This window comes from Corvus kubaryi, unplaced genomic scaffold (assembly GCF_017639235.1).
Source record: "Corvus kubaryi isolate FWS band 111438036 unplaced genomic scaffold, C.kubaryi_AGA036_p1.0 66, whole genome shotgun sequence".
Taxonomy (NCBI): Eukaryota; Metazoa; Chordata; class Aves; order Passeriformes; family Corvidae; genus Corvus; species Corvus kubaryi.
This window is the reverse complement of record NW_024582054.1, coordinates 30,467,360-30,489,924: the sequence shown is the minus strand read 5'-3', so window position 1 is coordinate 30,489,924 and position 22,565 is coordinate 30,467,360. Positions and strand designations below refer to the sequence as shown.

Sequence of the window (22,565 nt, the reverse complement as noted above, 5' to 3'; positions counted from 1 at the left end):
GGATGTGCTGAGTGCAGGTATGAAGTTGTGGTCCCTTGCCACCCTTCTTCTCCTTTGGTTCCTGGCAGGAGACATCTGTGGCCCACGAGAATCCAACAAATAACAGGTCAAGGAGGAGGCCAGGCTGTGTTCAGAGGGTGCCCTGCTTTCCATTGGCACGTGGCCTGCTCTCTACAGATGGGAAATCGTGTAAGTATTAAGAGATTTGGTTTGATTAGCTAAAATCTCCTGTTGGCAGCACATTTCCAGTCCCTGGAGCCATGGAGATCAGACAGGTTGCCAAGGCAACGCACAGTCTTCAGTGAGAGGTTTACTGTTGCGTCGTCCTTGGTCAATTGATGGAGCAGGGTTTATTTAGGTCTTTCAAAAAAACCCAAAGCTGCTGTCCAGCCTTTTGCTGTGATGAGTCATTGTGCCTTGGGTCAAATTGGTGAAACTAAGAGCAAGGTTTTGTGGATGAGGAAAATAAGTACATGAGAGCATAAAGGTCCCAATTAGATTCCCCTTTGAAGAGGTGAGAGCACTTCAGTTCTGAGTGGAGATGACTTATTCTTTTTATGCCCCCAAATAAGTGAAACAGCAACTGAGATCCTCCTTTCTTCCCCTTCTCCTCCCATTTCCTCCCTCTCCTCTAAAAAAATACTTATTTTTATTCTCTAGAGGACTCTGTGCTCACTGTTTAATTCTTGACTCATATCGGAGGTCCTTGCTGTTTGACCTTTTATCGCTGCTTTGCTTGTTGCTCTCTGCTCTCTTCTCTGTTACAGAAGCCCTGGTAAATTCAGCTTATAAAAGCTTCCATTTCATTACATTATTCTTCCTTTTGTATCACCCAGGAGATGAAAAGCTCATCATGTCACCACTGTGGCTGTGGCATGTGCTGGAAGCCACTGTGTCTCTCGTTGCTTGTTCATTGATCTGGACCCCAAGTCAGGGAGTGCATGGGGACAGGGACATCTCTCACTGTGACTGTTCCCTGGATTTACTGACATAGCAGAAGTGTGCCAGTGGTGGGCACAGCCATCTCTGAAGTTTTGGAAGGGACCTGATTCGATGTTCTCACAAGCCAAGGAGGGAAATGTCATTGTGCTGAGTGCCAGGCCTTGATTTGCTAAGTTAGTAAAGGTTTCTGTTTTAAAGTAATTCTGGCAGTGATAGGAAAGACTCCAAGGTTACAAGGATAACAGGATCACAGGGAGATGAAGGTGGTTATGTGAGAGACACCATCAGAGTGCCCTTTTTCTTTCTCTCACTGTTGAGATGAATGAGAGCTGTTTTCAGCAGTGGATGGCTCAGGGAGAAATCACTGTACAAGCAGGAATTGCAAAGAGTCACTGCATGGTTTAACATGGGGAGCCAGGCTGGCATTTTCTGAACATGCAGGTGCTGTTCTCTGGTGTGTACCTCAGCTGGTGTCATGTAGCATAGGGAGAAGAGAAGGAATTGAAAAATAACTCTAGACGCTGCTTGCTGTGAGAGAAATTCTGACCTCTATAATAATACCGAGGCATGAACTTCATAGACAGTGACTTGTATGTGAGAGGGAAAAATTTTAAAGGGTGGAGGAGCCTTTAAAAGTCTGCATTGACATCCTTATTTATTTGTCCTTTTTGAGAGGATGGCAGCTGATAGATGTGTCACTGTGATGCTGCACAGTTATCTTCTTTCCCTGTCTCAAAATACTGCATTAGTGATACCATGGCAACAAAGAAGTTGTCTTTAAGAAAAGGAAAAAAAAAGCGTGACTTCAGTGTTCAAGAAAGGTGGCAGACTGACAGCCCTAGTCTTCCCTTTCTACCAGTAAGGCAGTGTTGGTGTCAGCTATGACAAAAGGTATCAGATTATGATCTCTGTGTTGTACCATGACTGAAAACACACCCGGGACACAATCAAAGACAAACCTACTCCAGGGAGTGCAAACTGAGAAAAGGTGCTCTTGTCGGACAATTAAATTCTGTTTTAAATTATAAACTTTCCTAAGAAATGCATCATCTTGAAAAAACTTTCCTAGACCCAGGTTGTGTCCTCTTTCAGGATGGAATTCCTCTCTGAGCTGTCTGTGAGAAAAAACAGCTGTCCCTTGCTGCTGTGGTACTTTTTCCAGAAGGTGGGTAGTCAAAGGATATCTTAAGAGGCAAGTTCAGATCTGTGTCCTGTTTGATTTATTTGCATTTGAGTACAGATCTCATCTCTAACATGAGAGCCCTAAGCAGCAGGAGATTGACTTTTAGGGACTAGATCCTTTCATTTGATCTAGTTCAAGTTGTATTTATCATTATCAGTACAGCCATTTTCTTGCTTTCCTATGTCTTAGGTAAAACCTTTGACCTCCAAGGTAGCTCATTGCTTTGTGTGATAGTTGGTTTTACAATGGAAAATAGTTCCACAGTGCAGAACCGAGAATTTTAGCAAAGCTCAGAGATTAGAGTGAATACTGAGATGGAGAAGAAATGGCAGAGCAAACTCTTGAGTGTGAGGGTGCCTCATAGATTGTGGGCTGGGAAGGTAGTTTTATACCTGGTTCTAATTTTTCACCACTGGTCTGGAGAAGAACTGAGATGAACAGTTGTGAGGCTGCAGGTTTCACTTTGATTACCTCAGCTGTGGGCCCAGCTCTGGGAACAATCCCGGCAGGGACCTTGGGCCAGGAGGACCAAGGCCTGGATGGGTGCTGTCCCCATCAAATCTGATCAGCCCTGACATGGAGGGGACCAGCTTTCAGCTCATGAATGACAATTCAAGTTGTGTGCTGCTCAAATTCTCAGTCTCCCTGGCCCTGTTAACTTCAATGAATTTTGAATACCGTGCTGAACTGGAGCCATTTTTATAGTTATTACTAAAACTGATGATGAACCTCTGGATGACCCTTGAAAGTGATCTCCACCAGACAGCATGAATCCTCCCTGTCCATCAGGACACATTTCTGCTCCCTTGTTCCATCTGTATTTGTGGTGTGTTTGCTTACAGACAGAGGAATAGGGAGAGAGCCAGGACTCTTCTGGATGCAGAATTTCAGGTGTCATTGTTTGCAGAGGCTGTGTACCTGCTGTGGACTTGAACTACTGCTCCACACTTGTTTAAAACACATCCACTAAAACTAATACTTCATCTTTTCTAGTTGAAAAATGCCTTTTGTTGAAGGCAGAATATTTCACAGAACCGTGTGTGCTCAGTTACAAATGTCATCAAGAGCACTGCTCAAGGCCAGAATGGGATTTTTGCCGCTGGGAAAAGAGTGCTGCCACAGGGTCGTACATAGCAAAATACAGAGCAGCCTTTGTAAGATGGAAAACCTGGCCTCAGGGAAAGCTTTTTTGAAATTGGGCTTATGGCTCTCACAGGTTGGCTGCTGGGTGCTTTGAGGTTTGCCCTCCCAGTATTTATGTCTTGGTCATTTATCTATAGCAGGTTCTAAGTGAAATCCAGACTGCATCCTGAGAATTCAATTCTGAGTCTGGCTCTTATGAGCAGGCTGAGAAAAATCAAATCTGCTACTACTGCTGGCCCCAATACAGGCTTCACAGTGAGCCAAGCTGAGCCCAAAGGGGAGAGGCTGCCCTCCTCTAGTCCTGCACCTTGGGCATGATACTGGGTAAAGGAAAATGTGGGTTTAAGGGAGAATTTATCTCAGGCCTTCCTTTTCTAAGGGGAGTGTACTTGCTAAATGCCACTGCCTCTGTGTCTCCGTTTGTGCCTGATGGGCCTTCAATTCAGTGTGGCCTGAAGGTGTCAAGCACCTCTACTGGATTGTATCCCTAAGAGAATAAGGCTCTTGGGGAAAAAAAATGCCCATCCTGTGGCATTTATGTGACCCAGTGTGACTGAGGACAGATGCCTGAAGTCCCGTGACTGTCACCATGATGTCACCTCTAGGAAGGTGCTGTCAATGTTCTATTCGGTAGCCTCAGCTTTGGGGTGAAACATGAGGCAATTCTGAGCACTGAAATGCCTGTGTAGATGGATGTAACATTTCTTGATTGTTCTTTTGGGTTTAACTTCCACCCTTTTTGGGTTGTTCCTGTGCCACGGCTCCCGTTCTGTGGGGCAGTTTTGTTAGTGTTTCCCTGCTTCAGAGACTTGTTGGGGGGGGTAAATGCATTGAAACCTGCAAGGTGCTTGGGTGGCTCTGTGGGTGGTAGAAGAGAGGGAGATGAAGTTGCTTCACTGTCTTTGAGACCTTTGAAATAGTGTACCTATGTCAGAGGCCATAAGAGCAGCTCAAATCTTTGAAGATGACCTGCAAATACATCAGCAACAGCTATGAGTGGGGCCATTCCCCCACCCTTTGATCAGACAAAATTTGCAGTCAAAGTAAACAGAGGTATAGTCAGGTCATAAGTGCCTTTCAGGTCTTCATATTCCTTATATAAAAGGACTGGAGAACCTCCTCATTCTTGCTATCTGTAAATCAGCACATAAAAATAAAGTGTGTGAAACTGAGCCTCTGTGCAGGGCATGTCCTCCTGCCTTGGATGGGAATTTCACTTCTGCTACATCACTGAATATGGTCTGATTGCATTTCTGATAATGTATTTGTGGATCACCTTGAGGAGAAGAGGGGGAGTTATACAACTGTTCCCTCACAGTGCTGTTGGAAAGGGTCGGGCTTTGTCTCCTTTGAAATAGATAGCAGGAGAGAGCTGCAATCCTGTGAAAACACACATTTATTTCTGAAGTGTTTGTGTATTGTGTGTGTGGTGCACATGAATAGAAGTGCCACCTGTCCAAGGCTGATAAGGACGAGCAGTGGTCATGTTCTTTCAGTTTGCTGTGTGAAGAATCGGCTCCTACAGCTTCCCTCGGGCTGAGTTTATGAAATGCTGCATGCAAGGAGTCGCTTCACCCCTTGTGGCACTTTCTGAGTTTGCATAGGTGTGGATTTGTTGGAGATTTTGCTATAATGGATACAGTGTTAGCCGTGGCTTCTGAAAACCCTTTACCTTTTTCTTCTGTCTTGCTGTCTCAGAAAGATCCCATTAATTATCCTATTCCTTTAGGAGTCCACATATGGCACTGCTTTCCTTTATAACCTTGGCCTCTGCTTGTGAGTGGGCAAAGGGACAAGATTCTGATACCCACGTGCTTTGGGCACTGAACAGAGGAAGTGACTGAGAAAGCCGCTTGGTGTTTCCATCACACCCAGCAGGGAACTCCTCCTTGCAGTGGGGCTGCTGCCATCGTTCCATCCCACATAACTTCCCTTCAGTAGTTGCTGAGCCTTGCCAAGCACAAGGGTGGACTCCTGGGCCTTGCTGTGCTGTGACACTGCTGATAAGGATGAGGATATGTAGATATGCAAGTAGGTGGAAACTCTCTAATACATCATAATAGTAATAATAATAATGTACACTTGTACTGCCTTGCAGCTTTCGCTAGAACTTTTGCCCACGCACCAGCCTACTTGGTTCACAATGCAGTGTGCATGCTAGACAATTAGTGGCTGATAATGAAAAATGTCATGGGAACCAGCAGGAAAATCATAGCTTACTCCAAATATATAATGAAATGTAATTAGCACAGACAGCAAAACAGACAATTTATGGTTTCTTTTTATTTCATAATTAAAAAGTACCAGTAAACATTCCTTTTTCAGGGAGTTTGGTATCAAATGAAATTAAAGAACTATTGTCTGGAATAGTATTTTATGCAGAATTTAACCCTTGCACAGCAGAAGGTATTAAGGTCTTGCTGGTTGTAGACACTCCAAGTCAATCCACTGTGGAGCTTCTTGTGTTCATTCCCCTGGCCCTGGCCCGTTGGGAGAGGCCAGGTCTGGTAGCAGAATTGCTGTGAAACCTGCTACAAGCCAAAACCCAGCTGCATTCAATGCATGTAACAGTGTGGCCAACACACCTCCCTTGTTCTTCTGGATAGACTGACTCTCCCTGAAGTCATCTTGTTGTGTGAATGTGGCTTTGAGGAGAGGTTGGAGCAGGAGCAATGTAATGCCTTGTGTTCCCTGTGTCCTCTCACATTTCTTCTCTTGACCTCACTTCCATTTCTGATCTTCTTTTTTCTGCCTCGGGGCCCTTCACACTGCACCTCTAGTTTGTTCTTGAGCAGTGGACAAGGAGTGTGTGCAGTTGTGTGGCCTCAACCTGCCAGTAGCACAAACACCATTTCTTGCCTTGTGCTCCCAACCAGAGCAGCAGAATGAGTGGACCCACTGTGGCACTGCACAAAGGTGTCTATGGCATTAATTTCTTGGCTTAAAAACGGGTAAATGGGGGAGGATCCTGGCTGAATGTTTATGTCCCAAAGCACGTGGTGCTCAGCACCTCCCAGGCTTTGGACCAAGAGTTGCATGCCTTAGTCTGTCACATATTCTTGCTCCAGTCACAACAGTCTGTCATCCATTAGTGTAAGGATGGACACTTCACCTGTGTGAAAAGTGACACATTCCAGCAATGCTGCAGCATAAGGGATGTGTGTGCATTTCTGCTTCTTTTCTTCCTCAACCCACCTCTGAGGCCCAGACATCCACCACAAGCCAGAACAGAGCTCTGCTCCAAATCAGTTTTGCAGTCATTTCTCAGGCACAGCCTTAGCCTAGAGTTTCAAATCTGCAGAGAAAGGCCTTCAGCTGAGGGTTGGGAGGAGAGCTGGGAGGTGTGGCAAGGACTGTACACAGGTGCAGCACGTTCATGGCTCCCCTCCAGAGGGATTTGAGCTTCCAGCTGGAGCTAGGTGCAGTGTGTGAGACAGTGCTCAGATGCAAACTCAGCCCTCTCTTAGATGCTGTGGCAAAACTTTTGGTATCTGGCACAAATATTTTGGTTGAGAAAGAAGGAAACTTGTGCATAAAGCCACAGGACAGGATGCATGCACTCTGTTGCCTTGTGCTGCAGAAGTCCCAGGCACCTCCTCTCAGTTGGACAGAACATCTTCAGGAGAGAAGGGAGAGTTCCTTGGTGCTTCCAAGGAAGGGAGGTGAGGGATCTCAGCCTTTGTTGGAAGCTGGCTGATGGTCTTTTTCATACAGGAAGAGTCTGTGCAGTCCCTTCTTGCCTATGCTCCCAAAAACTCTGCCTCTGTGTGGACAGTTTTTAGTACTTGGCTTTGAAAACTTCCTCCTTCAAGTTGATGCTGCACCTTTGGTGAGCTCTGACAGGTGGTGACTTTTATATTTTGCCCCAAGGAGTAGGGGAAGCAGGAAAGGTTGTCCCAAGTCCTATGTCACTGAGCTACTACTTTCTTGTTCCTCTGTATGTGACCAGGAGACAAGAATTACATGGGCAATAGCACTGTTGTGCCAGTCTGAGTTACTTTAGAGCAAGCAGGTGATTGTTTGTCTCCAAACTTTCCTTCAGGATGCCTGTCTAGTCAAAGATCTGCTTTTTCCTCTGGGATTTTGGAAGCTACTTTGAAAGTCTGTTGGGGAAAAGGGGCACTTTGAGGACTTTTTCTAGCTGGTGGTTGTGTAGTGTTTCATGGAATGTGTTGAATAATTTATATTTAAAAGTACTGGTGGCTTGCTTGTGCCCTGTCTGAGAAGGGGAAGCCCTGGTGTCTCCTTGGACTCAGAGATTTCTATGAAGTAAAACAAATTACAACAGTGGCGTCCTTGCTGCACACTTGTGTGCTGAGATGTGGTGATGCCACGTGTTTTATATGTAAGGTAGAGCATTATCCTTTTTCCTGCTTATTCTGTGCTCAAGAGCAGGGCAAGCCAGTGATGGGACCCAGCCAGGCTTTTATGTATATTCTGGGGTTATAGCTGCTTTGATTTATACTCATCTCCTTTGATTTATCCTTGGCTCCAGCAGCTACTTAATGGTGACTTCAGCAGCTGAAAATAGGCAGAGTCAATGTCTCACTCAGCCACTCTCACATCCCCAGCCCTGCTCCCTGGACTGAGGTGTGAGGGGAAAATAGGCCTGAGATGTGACTGCCAAATTATCTAGGGAAGTTATAGCAGCACATTGCAGTGCTGGCTCAAGGACAGGTTGGATGAGACTCTCAACATCCTAGGAGAAGGTGTCCCTGTTCATATCAGGAGGATTGGAACTAAATGGTCTTTAAAGTCCCCAAACCACTCTGTGATTGTGTGAATTGTCTGTGGCCATGCAGAGCAGAGCAATGGAAGTGTAGGCTTCACCTTGTTGTCATTTGAGCTGCTGTGATTCAGTGCATATTTCTGTTCCTTCCTTAGGCTGGGGTGGGGAAGGGTCAGAGCCACCTCCAGAGTTTGTGTAACACATGTTCCTCTGGGTTCAGTCCCAACCACTCATTTGTTTTGCATGTGGGCTGCTGCTATGCATTGGTGATTTTTGTTTCAGTTGAGACATGTTGGCTTGTATTAATTTAAGTTTTTTAAATCCCCCAGACTGAAGTCATACAGTGCACTATCAGTAACTGGGGACAGTGTAGCTCTTCTAGCCCAAGTCTTTCGCTGAGTCAAGTCCTATAAATTCACAGTGGGATGTTCCACAGACAGGGCTGGCTCTGTTTACATCCTCTCATCCTGCTCATTTCATCTGTGAGCTGCAGCTTTGTAATCACAGGCATCCCTTGTATGCCACTGATGCTGCTGATATTTCATTTTTATGGGGTCTTTGACTTGAATTGAACAGCTGAACTTCACCCCTTCCTGGTGAAGTAATTACCAGAATAACCAGCCAATTTTTTTTGCAGATGACACTGAAAGTTTTTGACACGTGCGCCCTTTCCACCCACATCAAGTGATGTATGTAGTGTTTGTCCCTTGTTTTGGCATTTTGATATGTGTGAGAGAGGTGAAATGGCTTTAAAAGCTTTTTGCTGGCGCCTGTGGTTTGTTGCAGATCCAGTGGTACAGGCAGAACATGATAAATTGAAATCAGACTGTTTCTTTACAGTTTGACACAGGGATGTTGATGAACAGGGCTGGGACATCAGCTAGTGCAAAACCACTGTGCTCAAAACCCCTGTGGCTCAACCTGGCACACGAGGAGCTAAACTGAATTACCTGAGCTGCAGGCTGGGTTTTTTTTTCCCCAGAAAATAATGGTAATTATGTAGTACGGTAATATACTTCTCACTTAAGGGTAAAGTAGCAGCTGAATGAGAATCATAGGCTATACATTAACCTGGTTCTTAGTAAATGTAATGAAGTTAGTGAGTACCATTATGTGTAATCTGATTGTTCTAAAGAAAATACATAAATTGCAAAGGAGGTTTTGGGGCCTTAATGACCCTCTCTTGGCCAGATCCTTATTGCAGTACAGAGGGAGAGTGTCTCTCCTGGAGCTGGTAGAATCCTGCATTTTACAGAAGTTTCTTAAAATCAGTTGGTGTCTTTCCCGTGTTGGGATTCATCACGTGACAGAAATTAAGGCCTTAATTGGAACCAAGTCTGTGTGATGTACATCCTTAGTAGACCAGTGTATTAAATGGATGTTGTATCCCTTTAACACAAGTCCATGTTCTGCTGGATTTCATTCCTATTTCTTCTGTGGAAAGGATGGGGAAGCAGAGCCATGGATACAGCTGTGCTTAAACCACATCTTTCCCTAGGCAGTTTTGCCTGGTTGTGCTGATGTTTTCTTTCTGACTTTCTGTTCTTAGTTACTCCTGAGGCTTCCAAGTTTTTGTCTGCAGCTGGAGTCTTCGTTATCCTCCCTGCAGTCCTCTTCCACTTCATCAACAGGAAGCTCTACTGTGAAGAGCTCCCATGCCTGGAACAACAAGGGCAAAGAAAACACTGCAAAGAGAAGTCCAGAGCTCGTGAGGGCCTTGGTAAGTGTCACAGTATTACACTGCCTTTGATGTACAGAGTCTTCTGGAGGCTGTGATTGCTGGCAGGACAGACACAGGTCCATTTGCTGTTTCTCAGGTTGTTTGTGTGGAAAACAGTAGGGTTTTGGACAGTACCCTCCCAAATTTGATCATAAGGATATGCAATTGCTACTGTGTTCCCATTATCTTTGTCGTCAGGAGTAATCTCTTGAAAAATGAAAGTCAACACTGGGGAAAGAAGCACACTCCCTGCTCTGTCTGTTGTGGGAGTGTTTTGTTTATCCAGTGAGTAGCAAAATGTGAGTGTTTCTGACCAACAACGGTGCCTTTCTGCTCACAAAGGATATGCCTGTCCTGGTTTTCTTGTAGTATCTATTACACACTCCTTCACATGTTTGTTGTGTTCTGGAAGCATTATGTCTTGGGTAAACCCACAAGTCCTGGAGCCAAAACAACTGGGAATTTTACTATGTCAGAAAAAAAAAATTAATTTTTCTCAACCATCAAAAATGCATCTGTTCTGGTAGTGGTGGCAACTGTGAGTTTGGTAATTTCTTTGTGTATTTGTTTGTAAATTTGCATGTCGTAAGTGTATAATCACTGAGATAATCAGCCAAGAAGAGGCCTCAGAAGCCTCCCAATTGAAAGGTCTGCTTTTCTATGATTCAGTCTTAAGGGTAATGGCAGAAGGACACAATCCCAAAGCGTAGAGCTCATACAAGGCTGTTTTGTTGTTCATTTTGCCTTGTGCCTCAGCATGGCTGCTGCAAAGGACATGATCTGGTCATACTTTAGGACTCCAGGACTCATGGACAGTTGAAGGCTGGGAACTGTGGCAGGAACTCAGCGGGACCAATTCTTGCTAAATGCTTTAGTGAGCCAGGGACAGGCATGAAAAAGGTACAAGTACAAATGGTACTTGAAACGATTCCCACCCACGCCCCTCTCAACTGAAAGTCCTAACTTCAGTGTTTCTAAACAAAGACTATGGGGTTTTTTTAATAAGTTTCCCTCATCGATATTATTTTTAAGTCTTTTTCCCCTTCTCTTCGCCTCCCATCAAGTGGTGTAAAAATGTGGCTTTTATTTCAGTTTTTAAGATGACACATCTCCCAGGAGCGTGTGGGTGTTGACATTCTATGGAGCTGTCACAGGCTATCATGTAAACAAGTATTTGCAATGCTTTTTAAAATGTGAATTATTAATAAACAGAGTGGCTTGCTTTTTTTTTTTTTTGGTATTTGTTGCTTCCAGATTTTGAAGGACAAGAAATTGCTTCCCAGCTGACACTCTCAATGGCAATTTTCATTTCAGACTAAATCTTGTGTCTGAGTGATAAACCTTTGAAAACATGGGCTTATAATGGAAACACTAATTCAACTTTAACTACAGCTGTGCTGTGCAAGAAAAATACCATATACATTAATGAGGTGCTAAATCTGATACGGCAGAGGAATGTGTTGTAATCATTAATTACAATGGAAGCTTAAAGCTGGAGTCTGCTTTTTCCGTTCAAATAAAATTGGCTTGGCGAGTTGGGGCTGAGAGTTATTTAAAAATACCACCTCTATATTTAGTTTAAATTTCACCGTGGCGTCTTGGTACTTGTAAAGTCAATATGGAATCTGTGTGTAGGAAATGCCAGTGCTTTTAAAGGACAGCAGCATGAGGGAATATATTAAAACCTGGGCTAACACAGTGTGTCATATGGCGAATGTAGAAACCTGGAGGCTGAGCTCGGGCAGGGAAGCCAGGGAAGGCTGTTTCCAGCATGGTGAGGGAGCTCTCCCAAGAAGAGTGTTGACAAGCAAGAGTTTGCTTCAAATTCGGAATTTGGCTTTGCTGGGTAGGAAGGAACAGGATGGGGAGCGTTTGCAACGTGAAATTTGTTGGTTAGCATTCAATTTTCCTCTTTTCAACTTTTTTCTGGTGAGCTGTGTGTGTTGCAAGGAGATCTTGATTCCAATACTCTGGTATTCAACATGCAGCCCACTAATGGTTGTTCTTCCCAGTTCTAAGCTCTCAAACTGGGGAAAGCTTTTTGATTCTCCACCTCTGCAATTAGGAATGCTTAGAACATATCTATCTAAATAGGAGAGAAGGCATTTTGCATGACTCAAAACATCTGCAATAGGATGACCCCCCACATACAACAGCACAGATAAATGAACGTGGGCCTGGGAAGGGGTGTATGGGTTTCAGTGCATAAGCTGCTCCTCTTGCCCTTGGATCCAGTTGAGTTTCGAGTTATCTACCAATGAAGAAGAGAGTTGGTAGAGAAACATGAGCATATCTGTCTACTTTGCAGGTACGCAGGGTGACATTTAGAAAATGTACTGTAAAATGTCAGAGACTCGTTGTTGTTGTTGTTTTTGCTTTCCTGTATAGAGCCTGTCTGCAGAACAAGGGAAGTGACAGAATGAAATAGGTGTTCCCATCATCATGGCTCTAGGATACATCTGCCTGGTTTGTTCCTGATTTAATTTTAATTGCACAGTTTGTGTCTCTATGAAGGGACAAAGATAAGGAAAAGATCATTGTGGAAATGGAGATTTCATTGAAAAATCTTTTAGGAGACTTCAGGACAAAGACTCTTAATTACTGGGACAGAATGGATTGCAGATTTTTGGTGCTTTAGCATTCTGTGGATCCTGTTCTAGACTGGTTTGTTGACCTTAGAGATGAGCCCATCTCTTGAGCAGGGATGTGCTGCCCTGGTTGCTTCTCACGCAGCCGTGGGAGTCCCTTCATTGGGAGTGCTGGAGCTCATCTGGGTACAGCCAACCTGTATTTAGGATGTACTTGGCACTGCAGGGGAGAGCTCAGAGCAGGCTGCAAAGGTAGAGAAGCTGGTAAGCACATAGCTGGTAGGAAGGTAGCACAGACCATATCAAGCTTGCTTGGCTGTGCCCCGGCATGTGCAGAAGGAAGAGGTGGTGGCATGAAGCAGTCCTGGTTTTTCTGGAGTGATGTAGAGCCTTAATATAGATCAGGTGTAGAATTCCTTAGGGAGGGAAAGATTGACTGCCACGCCTTTAGAACCAGCTGGAGTGGTTCTTCACAGCACTGGTGATCTTTCAGGCCCTGGGAGAGTGTGTACGGGAGATTGCCCCTTGAATCATCTCTCCACACAAGGAAGGAGGACCTTCCCTTGAGCAGAGGCTTGAGAGAAGTCAGTGAGGTCTCATGTGAGACCATTTGATGTTGTGAAGTTTTGGTGTCCCTGTCTGTAGAGTGGATTTTGGGATCAAGAGGAGGTGATGTTCCTGTGCATGGTGTTTATAGTGTTGGGGAGCCCTTTGCTTCAAAAGTTCATGGGTGAAGTGAATGTCACAGGTACACGTGACAGTGCTGGGCAAACCTTTGTGTGAAGAGCTATGACCAACCATATGATTCAGTGCTGTGGCTCAAGAAAGTGAAGGGTCCTCTTTGTTCTACACCGTAATCTTTTCATAATGATGTAACCTGAGACTGGGAAGGAAATTGTAGCTTAGTACGCTGTGCTTTACATGAAAATATTCCAGTTGTGCCTTACCTTGAACACTTGTTAAAGATGTACTCTTGATATGTGAAAACAGCATAAATATGATGAGGCTTGAAGGAAGATTTCTTTTTCATTATTCCTTCTGTTTTATCAGCCTCAAGAGCACTTTCATTTCATGTTCTCAAGCTGTTCTGCACAGCCACTGTTCCAGCCTTTGGGGCTAGCTGCACACTTAAAATAAATAAATGGAGATGCAGTTCTTATATAAACCACTCACCTCCCATAGCTGGGGCTTTAAGGAAAGCATCAACACCTATAACACTCACCAAGGGCTGGAATGTTAGCAGTGCTGCCTGGGCGCTGCCTTTCATTGTCAGTGCTGCCCTGGGCCCGGGCGGGCCCTGGGGACCCATCACATGCAGTGAGTGGGACTGTCATATGCAGCAGAGGCAGAGATTCATGTTTAGAAACAAGAAATGTGGGTGAGTGTGACAGCACCAGTCTGGCTTCCTCCTAAGCTGTGGAAAACCCAGGGGTGTACTTCTCCAAAGGAGTACAACTGTGGTTGGTCCTTTTGACGCTGATGCTGAGTACCCAGTATCTCCACTGTCCTCAGCAAGGGAAGATTGAAAGCGGGCCTGAGGTTATTCCTGTCACCCAGCTGAGGTATGTAGCTAAGATTCCTTGACCAACCAGTGGCAGGAAGGAGAGAAGCTTGTGAAAGGGAAGTTTCTCAGTGCCCAAATGAAGCCTCTCTTCTAAATTGCTTTTTCTCTCAACTGCTTCAATAGAGGCACGTAGGAAGTGTGACTGGCCATGGGACAGCGTGATTGCTGCCACTGATGCCTGCCCTAGATGTTGGAGAGCTTGGTTTGCCACAAGGCTGAGTTTAATGAAGGAGTAGCTGAGGGAGCTGTTCCTAAGTCAGTAGGAACAGCTGCCTGCTCAGATCTCTATCTCCAAATTCCTTTAAATCCTTTGAGTCTAGGTCTAGTTTTCCCAGTGACCCCTCAGCCTCCCAGGATTTCTGGCTGGACTGGTGGTTGACTTAGAAGTGAGAGGAGATGGGAGCTACAGGCTCAGCCACGTGTGCACACAAAGATGGATCACCAGGAATCATCCACTGCATTTTTGTCTCCCAAACAGCTCTGTCTGCACTGCTCGGTGGTGGTCCACACAGAGCAATTCCCACAGGCTCTGCAAGGATGGAGTGTGTGCGTGGGGGAAGGAGTAACAGGAACTGGGTGACTCCTCTAAATGTTTCTAAAATATCTTCATTTTGTTAAACAGCTAGACATGCTCTCCCACTGCTAATTTCCATGCAAGTAATTGCTCTGATTGACCCTGGTTTGTTCACTTGCTGCAGACTGGGTAGCACAATTGCAGGCAGGGTGGAGTCTATGGGGTCTGCTCTAGGGAACAGCTTGACAGCACAGGTGGGTGGGTTCGAGTGGTGGTGTAAATTGGTGTTTCTCCAGCCTTTTGAACTTGTGATTTGCTTTTGGCTCTTCTGTCTTCATGCAAGCTGGCAAATGGCAGCAGCTCAATTACAGAATGTGCTGTAATTTCTGACTGCAGGTTTCTTCTTTCATTCCCCTAATCCAGTAATTACAGATGTTTCTCGCTCTTTTAGCCTGAGAGAGAACAGTTGCCTCTACTAACACCACTTTTCTAATACTCCAATGATTTGTGAATTTCTTTTTGCCCTTTATGTAACCCTCGGCTGGAGAAGTATAAATGAAGTTATTCATTGCTGCTTTTTGTACAACCACTTGGCATGGAACAGTTAAGGGCTTTTTTGTGCCTCTGGTGACAAGTGGCTCTTTAAATGCAAAGGGCTTTATTTTGATTTGGAGGATGTGACTGCCTTCAGTGGAGCGACTCTGGATTTAACACCAGTGCCAAGTCAGAATCTGGCTCGCCTGAATATCCAAACCAAATATTATGGCCAAGGAGGTGTAGACATTTTCTCTCTCCTGAAAATCCCCCCAGGTTTAGTATTAATATTTTGATGGCAATATTATCTATCTGTGCTTTCACATATCCTCTGCTTTCTGGGTGCCCTGGACTTACATGAGATGAACACACCTCTGATTTCAGTAGTTCTTACAGCCTAGGCAAAAACAAAGGTGTGAAGAGGTCAGCATAAGAAATCATCATCAGCTCCTCAGCCCCATTGCTGTTGGAGCTTCTGAGCGCAATATTTGAATGCTGGTCTTCCAGGAACTTTTTTTTTTTTTCTTGAATTTGTCATCATGTACTCTGTATGATGGAGAGACCTGGTTTTTTTGAAAAAGGCTCCACAATTTTGAACGATAAATGTCACATTTGCATAATTCCTTTTTTTCTTCTACCTCTTTCCTCTTCTTCCCATCCCACTGAAGCCGTGAGGATTAGTAATTGTTGCCATTGTTATTGACAAAAGGAGAGCAGGAAAAAAGGGATGAAAAGAAAGGAGGAGACAACATGGGGCTAAATATCCTGATCAAAACCACTTTTGTCATTTGGGTATCAATTTTTACAACTAATTTGGCACAGCATCACTAGCGAGCTGCCTGCAAAGACGTGAGATGATTTGGGAGTGAGAAATAAGTCTGCAGGCTTCCTGTGCGTGGGCTGAGCCCCGTGCAGCCGGGTACATTGCTGTCTGCCTGAGCTCATCTTTGTTTTCTCTTCACCATTCTGGGGCTTGCAGGACCAATGCTCTGCAGCAGTGGCTTTATTACTGTGTTGATTTGTAACCCATGAACGTTTCCAATGAGATGTGTCTAATTTATTGGCATCAACCATTAGATTTTCCTTGAATGCCCTGGAGTTTCTGATTCACCAGCTGAAAACTATTATCACAGAGCACATAATCACTTGGAAAGTGCCTCTGTCTTCTCTTCTGTGTGTTAAATTCAACCACTTAAATAGCATTTTTATAGCACATAGGCCAAAAAGTTACCAGATGTTCTGTACTTCTGTTTTGTTTTTACCTTGGGGAAGTTTGGTCAGTAGTGACGCTCACAACTGATGTGAACCTTGGGCACTGTCTGTGAACTTACCTCACAACACTTCTGCAGGAGGTTCCAACCCCTTGAACAGCTTCAAGTGCACAGGCTGGGCTTGGCACTGTGACAGTTTCAGCTGGAAATGCATTTTCATCATAGTAATGTTTGGTGAGAGTGCAAGGGCTTTGCTAGCATCTTGTTAGATACAATTCTGGCAACTGCAAGAGGAGCAAAGAGTCCAGATTGTTCCCAGAACTAGGATAGAGGATTTCTTGGCCCAGTGTTGCTGCTGCCTGCCTTCATCTGAGTACATTTCTAACCTCCTCTCTGCTATTTTAAATGTGTGCTAATTGGATTCTAGTCTGAAATGAGGATCAGGCTCATTACAGTTTTCAGTAGCTCAAAAAATCTTACCCCTTCAAGCCTTCCTTATTTCCCCTTTCCATGAAAAGCAAAATGGCCTTACCTTTTGCACAGATCCTTGATGTTCTGGGCATCAGCTCAGATTCACACCTTGTTTTAGGATTTTTCCCCCTAAACTTGGAGCAGAGCTTCATGCTGGGTCAATCACACTGCTCTTCTTTGATGTCCACACAAATAAAGCTCCTGTTAATGGATATGATCCATTTTCAACCTGTGTTCTGCCTGTAAGGGAGGGGTTTGGTAGAAAACTATTCCAAGGGCCGCACAAAAAGTGACTGAAGAAAAGGAAGTTTGTGCCTACACTCTGCAACAGAGTGAATAAGGAAAATATTAAGAAATGCACACCTGATGTCACTTTTTTTAGGAACCTACGTATCAAGAAGATTGAAAGACACTTTGGTGATATTATAAACTTCTGCATTGGGGTAGTGTTTGAAATTCTGCTAATAGTCTACTTTTTTTAGCAATACAGTAATTGCACCTCTCAATGGGAATGCTACTCAGGAATAATGATCCTATCAAGACAAGGGAATATAGATTGTAGTAAAGGTTATGATGGCTTCTGTGAGAGGCTTAGCATTGATCCTTTTAGCTATCTGATTTTCCAGGAGAGGAAAAAAACCCCTAACAACTTCGAGTTTAGCATGTGATTTGGTGTGAAAATTCTTAAGGGTGGTTTCAGAAGATGGAACTTGAAGTGAATTTGCTAAACTGCTTTTTTCCTCTCTCTTGTTTGATGAATACTTTTAAAAAGAAATGGATTTCTTTTTATTTCCCACACATTTTATGCTTTTCTCTGTTCTTTTAGTTTTTTTTTTTCTTCTAATGCAAGTCAAAACTGTTAGAGAAATCAAAAGTAAAAATCCGTTATGTTGAAAACGCCATGTTGTGAAATATATCATAAACACGCTGTTAGAGCAGTGTCTCCTAATTAATGGAGAGAGCTCCTGGGAAACAGCAAGCCTGTAACACAGCTCAGCCCTCTTTGATCCTCTGGTGCGTTTGTAAAATTGTTGCCCGCCTAAACTTGTCTGCAGCTTGTTACACATTTTACCCATCTGCTGCAAGTACAAAAATAAACCATTTATAATTCAACTGAACTCCAGTTGTTCAGCATATCAGTGACTGTGGAGTCTTCAGTAAGAGGGAGAGGATGGTAGAAGAAGCAAAGCAAAGGTGAAACAGAGTCAGGCACCCTGGAAAAGACATTGTTTTTGCATGTAGGGATTATGTAGGCACTGGGTTGCAAGTTGCACATGGGAGTTGCAGGTGTTACTGCAAAGTGGTTCAGATTTTTCTGGTGAAATACGCATCAGTGTCTGTCTATTGTCTATAAACTGAAATCAAACCACTTGTTGGAGTTCTTAGGATTCAATCCAGGCTATGTCCAGATCTTGGGTAGAGTTGTGGATGTGTGTACATGTGTGTGTTATATTTTTCCCCAGACTACAGGCAACTGCTTGGTATATGAAAGTTCATGTTCAAGTTCTATCTACTGCTTCAGATGACTGAGTGACCACATCCAAGCTCTGCAGGTGGCTGTAGGTCACTGCTTTACTTCCCTTACTAAAGCAAAATCCTGCCTTGAAAATTCCCTCCATCCTTATGGTTGTGGTACCAACCTCCCTGTGATGTTTGCCTGAGTGCGGTGTAGCCAGCCACAGCATCCAGAAGTGGGATAGCACTGTTGGACAAATCAGGTGTTAGCTTCAAAATCTAATAACAAGAGGAGCTAATTATTTCCTATGCAAATATCACAAGGCTATGTTCTGTTGATTTTTAGAAAAGATCAGCACTTCATTTCAGCACCCATATATTTTACCTCCATTGGTTAGCCGTCACTCCTGGACGTCTGCATCCCTCTGAGGGCTACTGCTGTCATGGATCTTGCTGCTGAGACAGAGGGAGAGCACTGTGAAGTTCTCCTTTCATCAAAAATGAGAGGTTCATTTGCTCTTGCCTGTAAATAAATGACAGGTTAAAATTGTATCCAGTATCTAGCACTTACCCACCAGAGTTTATTTCCCTCCAAGCCTGGGAGAATCTCACTGTTACAAGTACCATCTCCTACCAGTGATTTCTCTGGTGCTGTGATTTACCAGTAATCTGCATCTTGTTGAAAATGGATTGTTTGAAGCCTTTAATCTCTTCTGGTCTATGAGAAAATCAGTTGCACAAAGCAGAGAGGCTTTGCCCAGGGCAGGGTTGGAAAGAGGAGAGTCAGTGAAGGGAACAGCTCACCTGGGAAGCGAGTCTCTGGCACTGTCTGTTCCTTGCCAAAGATTTAATGTGTGGCAGGGAGCTTTATCTGAGTCCCAGGGGCTGAGCTGAGGGCTGGAGGCTGCCAGACGGATGCTGGAACAGTGTGTGCCCTGAGCCCAGGGAGTTTGTGACAGCTACAGCTTTTAAAATGCCTTTGGTAACCAGCATTCATTTACTGTCCTTGTTAGGGCTGCAATTCTTAGCACACTGAAGCTGACAATAAACCTGTTGGAAGTGTCTGCAGTATAAATCAACATCACTGAACCAAATTATTTGGCACAGGGTTTTTTTTAAGGTAAAGTCCTCTTAAGTCACTGATCTCATGTCTAAAATAGCTGCTCACCAAGCAAAGTGGGATCTTTCTAGTTTGTGCTCCATTTAAAGATCCACAACACTGATATTCCCACTACATTTCTCTGGAGATCATTTCATAAGGTAATGCACATTGCTGCTGAGCTTATTTTCTTGCAGTTACACTGTATTCATCCTTTTATACTTTGATTGCTTTCAGACCTCTCAATTCAGCAAGACACTGGTATTAATTTTTGAATCTTCTTTTTAGTTGTCTTTTAGACTAAAATCTGCACCTATTTAATTCTTTCTTCCTAAACCCATCATCCTATTTGTAGGTTTCTCCTTCTCAGAGCTCCTAAAAGAATATCTGTCTTGTGATGATGTGGGAAGATGTATACTGGGCAAAAAGGCATGTTAACTTTCTGCAAGTTATGTTTTTATTTAGAGTTTAGATGAATTTTGAGAAAGCATCATCTCGAGATAACACCAGTGCTTTTGTTAACTTGCTTCTGTTCCCAGTAATTTCATATCCATAATATTCCACCTCCTCTGTTCAGCTTTTTTTTGTCATTTCTGTGAATGGCAAAACGACTCTGGGTTGTGGGCAGAGAGAGTTTCTTCACAGCCTTTCTGCAGCAAAGCATTTGAGATGGTTGTCTGCCATGGGCTGCTACTGCAAGCTTTAGGCCTGTCATTTTCATTATTCAAAACACAATTCTCCCCAAATTCTCCTCCTTTCAGTTTTCTCACCTGGTCATACTAATGCTAAGGATGTGATAGAAATTTGGGCCAGGAGGTTATCTGAGATTTTTGATTGCAGGTTTTTTTGTACCTTTTTTCCCCCAGGTCTGTTGACAGCTGTAACCAGAATGTGTGCACTTCAAAAAGGTACTTGTGTTCCAAGGTTCTGGTTCTTATTTTTATCTAAGGTTTAACCATCGAATAAAAGCTTTCCAGATCTCTGCAGGAATATGTGCAATTTGTCCATCATTTCTGGATTTCTGGTGGTATTCTCAACGGGTAAAAGTGCTTTTTCCATTTTCCCCTCTCGGTTCTAGACATCTTACATAGATAGTGTGTCGACAGGTGTTGATGGACAAGCAATTTACAGTAATTTCTTATGGTGCTTATTCTGTAGCTCCCTGAATTATAAGTGACATGCTGGCAAAGCTGAACAACTGATCACCAGACACCAGCATAGTGTTAAACATGGCTTCTGAGGCTGCTCAGAATTTCCTCCAGCCACTGTCTTCTTGGATGTCTCAAATATACGAAGCGATCCAACAAGCAGGAGACTCCATATCTGCCTCACTGCTGAATTTGAGTGGAGTGGGTCATAAGCCAGAAGAAGAGAGGACCCAGGACTTGGAGAATAATAGAGGCGTTTATGAGGATTATTCTGAGGAATCAGATGATGAACGAGACCTGGACCTCTGGGATGAGGAATATTTCTATCCTAGAGAAGACGGTTACATTGGAAGCCCTGATCTGGCTTCACAAAACCTCCCTCATGGCTCTGACATGGGTCCACAGAGGAAAAAACGGGTTAAAAATACCAGCGCTTCACCAGAGCAGTGCGTTGAAAGCTCCAGGTCTTTGACAGCCAATGGATCCTACTGGACCAGCGAAGATCTCCAGCCTCTTGATCGGCTTCCTCCCATCGCTGAGGAAGAAGGTGAGCCCTCTTTGAGGATGGGAGGTCATGAGCACAGCCTCAGCTTGGGTGGCTCCTTAAACGGTGCTAATGGCAAGGCACGCTGTGCAGGTAAGCAGCTGGCACGCGCCCTGACTGCATTATCCAGACCTTTCTTTTTGGCTGTTGATTTGATTTAGTTGCTAATCTGCTCATTATGTTCTGTATTCTCTCTGTTTCCCACAGCTAAAATAAAACTCCCCAAATCCCAAAGAAAAATCTAACCTTTCCAATTCTTCCCTTGTTTGTGAGACTAATCTCATTGAAAGAAGTGGAGATCTCCAGGGTGAAATGCTGTGTATTAGAAGGCAATCAGGCCCTGTTGCTGTAGCAAGGGGTGTTTTACTTCCCTCCCTTTTTAGTTTCTGGTAGTAGGACCCTTCAAAGGGAATGTTTAGCCTTAAGCCTTTGCTTTGAGAACCATCTGCCTTTGCGTCACTATATATATATATATATATATATATCTCTATATATATATATATATCTTTAATAGCAATCTCAAACCTTGTTTCTCTGTGCCAGGAACCTCAAGATGTTACTGTGCCATGTGCTGTGAAATGCTGTACTAAAAAGCCAGCCATATCTCATGATTTTATGGATGAAAGGCTCCCAAATCGCTTTCCTCCCCTCCCACCACCCCAACAGGCTTTTCAAAGAAGACTGAAGAAGACAGCAGGCAGGAGATTATGAGAAGGAGAACTGAGTTTGATATTTTCAGTTTTAAATAGGCCTAACTATGATTTCTGATCTTTAAATGACAGCAAGAGTGTTTTCAGGATATTGAGCCCAGGACTGAGTTTCAGCCACGTGACTTGTGCCCAACTCAGTGTCACCACAAGTGTGGCTGGAGGTTTCCTGGGTCACAGAGGTCTGGTGGAGACATATGTCCTGACTACACCCAGGGAAAGCTGCAGTCCTGCTGACATCCTTGGGTCTTGCTGGGATAAAGCTGCTCTTTACAAACATCCTAGGAGTGGGGATAAGGGTGGAAAGAGGATGGGGGAGGGGACGGGGTTCTACAATATGGAGCAGATGAAGAACTTAAGAATCACTGAGGATCTACAGAATTTGGCTTCAAATATCTAAAAGGGTTTTTTTTGTTTTGTTTAAGCAGGTGGTAGATGCTCTTGAAAATGTATGTTTTATTATGACCAGGAGCTTTTCATCACTCTTGGCTTCTAGGGAAGTCTTACATATTTTCTGTGCAGACTGTGGAAGATCAGCTGGTTTGTTTTTGTATTTAACAGGAATATCAGACTGAGAGGGCATAAGCCTTAGACGGTGTTCTTTAATGACTGGAAAATTAGCTCTTTTCTTTATTGCCATTTCTCACTCTATTATAGCCAGGGAGTAAATAATTTAAAAGTGCTTTTGGTCTTGTTGTTCTGCCTCCCAAACTGGGACTGCTTGTTTCATATTCCAAATGAATGATTGCCAGTTCTCAGGTTAAATACCTTGGAGTTGTATCTCTTGGAGCCCAACCCCTACCTTCTGGTACCCCTGTACATTGCCTGTGCAATATCCTGCCCACAGGGTTTGTCCATAGGCACTGAACCAGTGCTGCTGCAGGGCTGGATTTGCTGTGTGTGCTTGGATTATGTGACCAGTGTGTGCACAGAAGTCATGGAGCAGGGCACAAGGTGTCCATTCAGGGAGTGCTGGGGCCGTGGATCCTCTTGGACAAGTGCTGTCCAGGGCC

General features: G+C 44.0%; 1 protein-coding gene across 5 annotated transcripts in view; it reads left to right on the top strand.

The window, feature by feature from the left end:
* Window positions 1-22,565, top strand: part of SYT16 (synaptotagmin 16) — a 103,608-nt gene that overhangs the window by 38,713 nt on the left and 42,330 nt on the right. For 2 of the 5 annotated variants that reach the window (XM_042047534.1, XM_042047531.1), the window contains one exon: window positions 9,547-9,717. Coding sequence is in view for 3 of the 5 variants with exons in the window: in XM_042047531.1 (XP_041903465.1) it covers window positions 9,547-9,717 (171 nt within the window). In the remaining 2 variants the exon portion in view is untranslated. Of the gene's footprint in view, window positions 1-9,546; window positions 9,718-20,311; window positions 20,939-22,565 lie in introns of those variants that run through there. The other 3 variants (XM_042047529.1, XM_042047530.1, XM_042047533.1) reach the window with 3 other exon arrangements.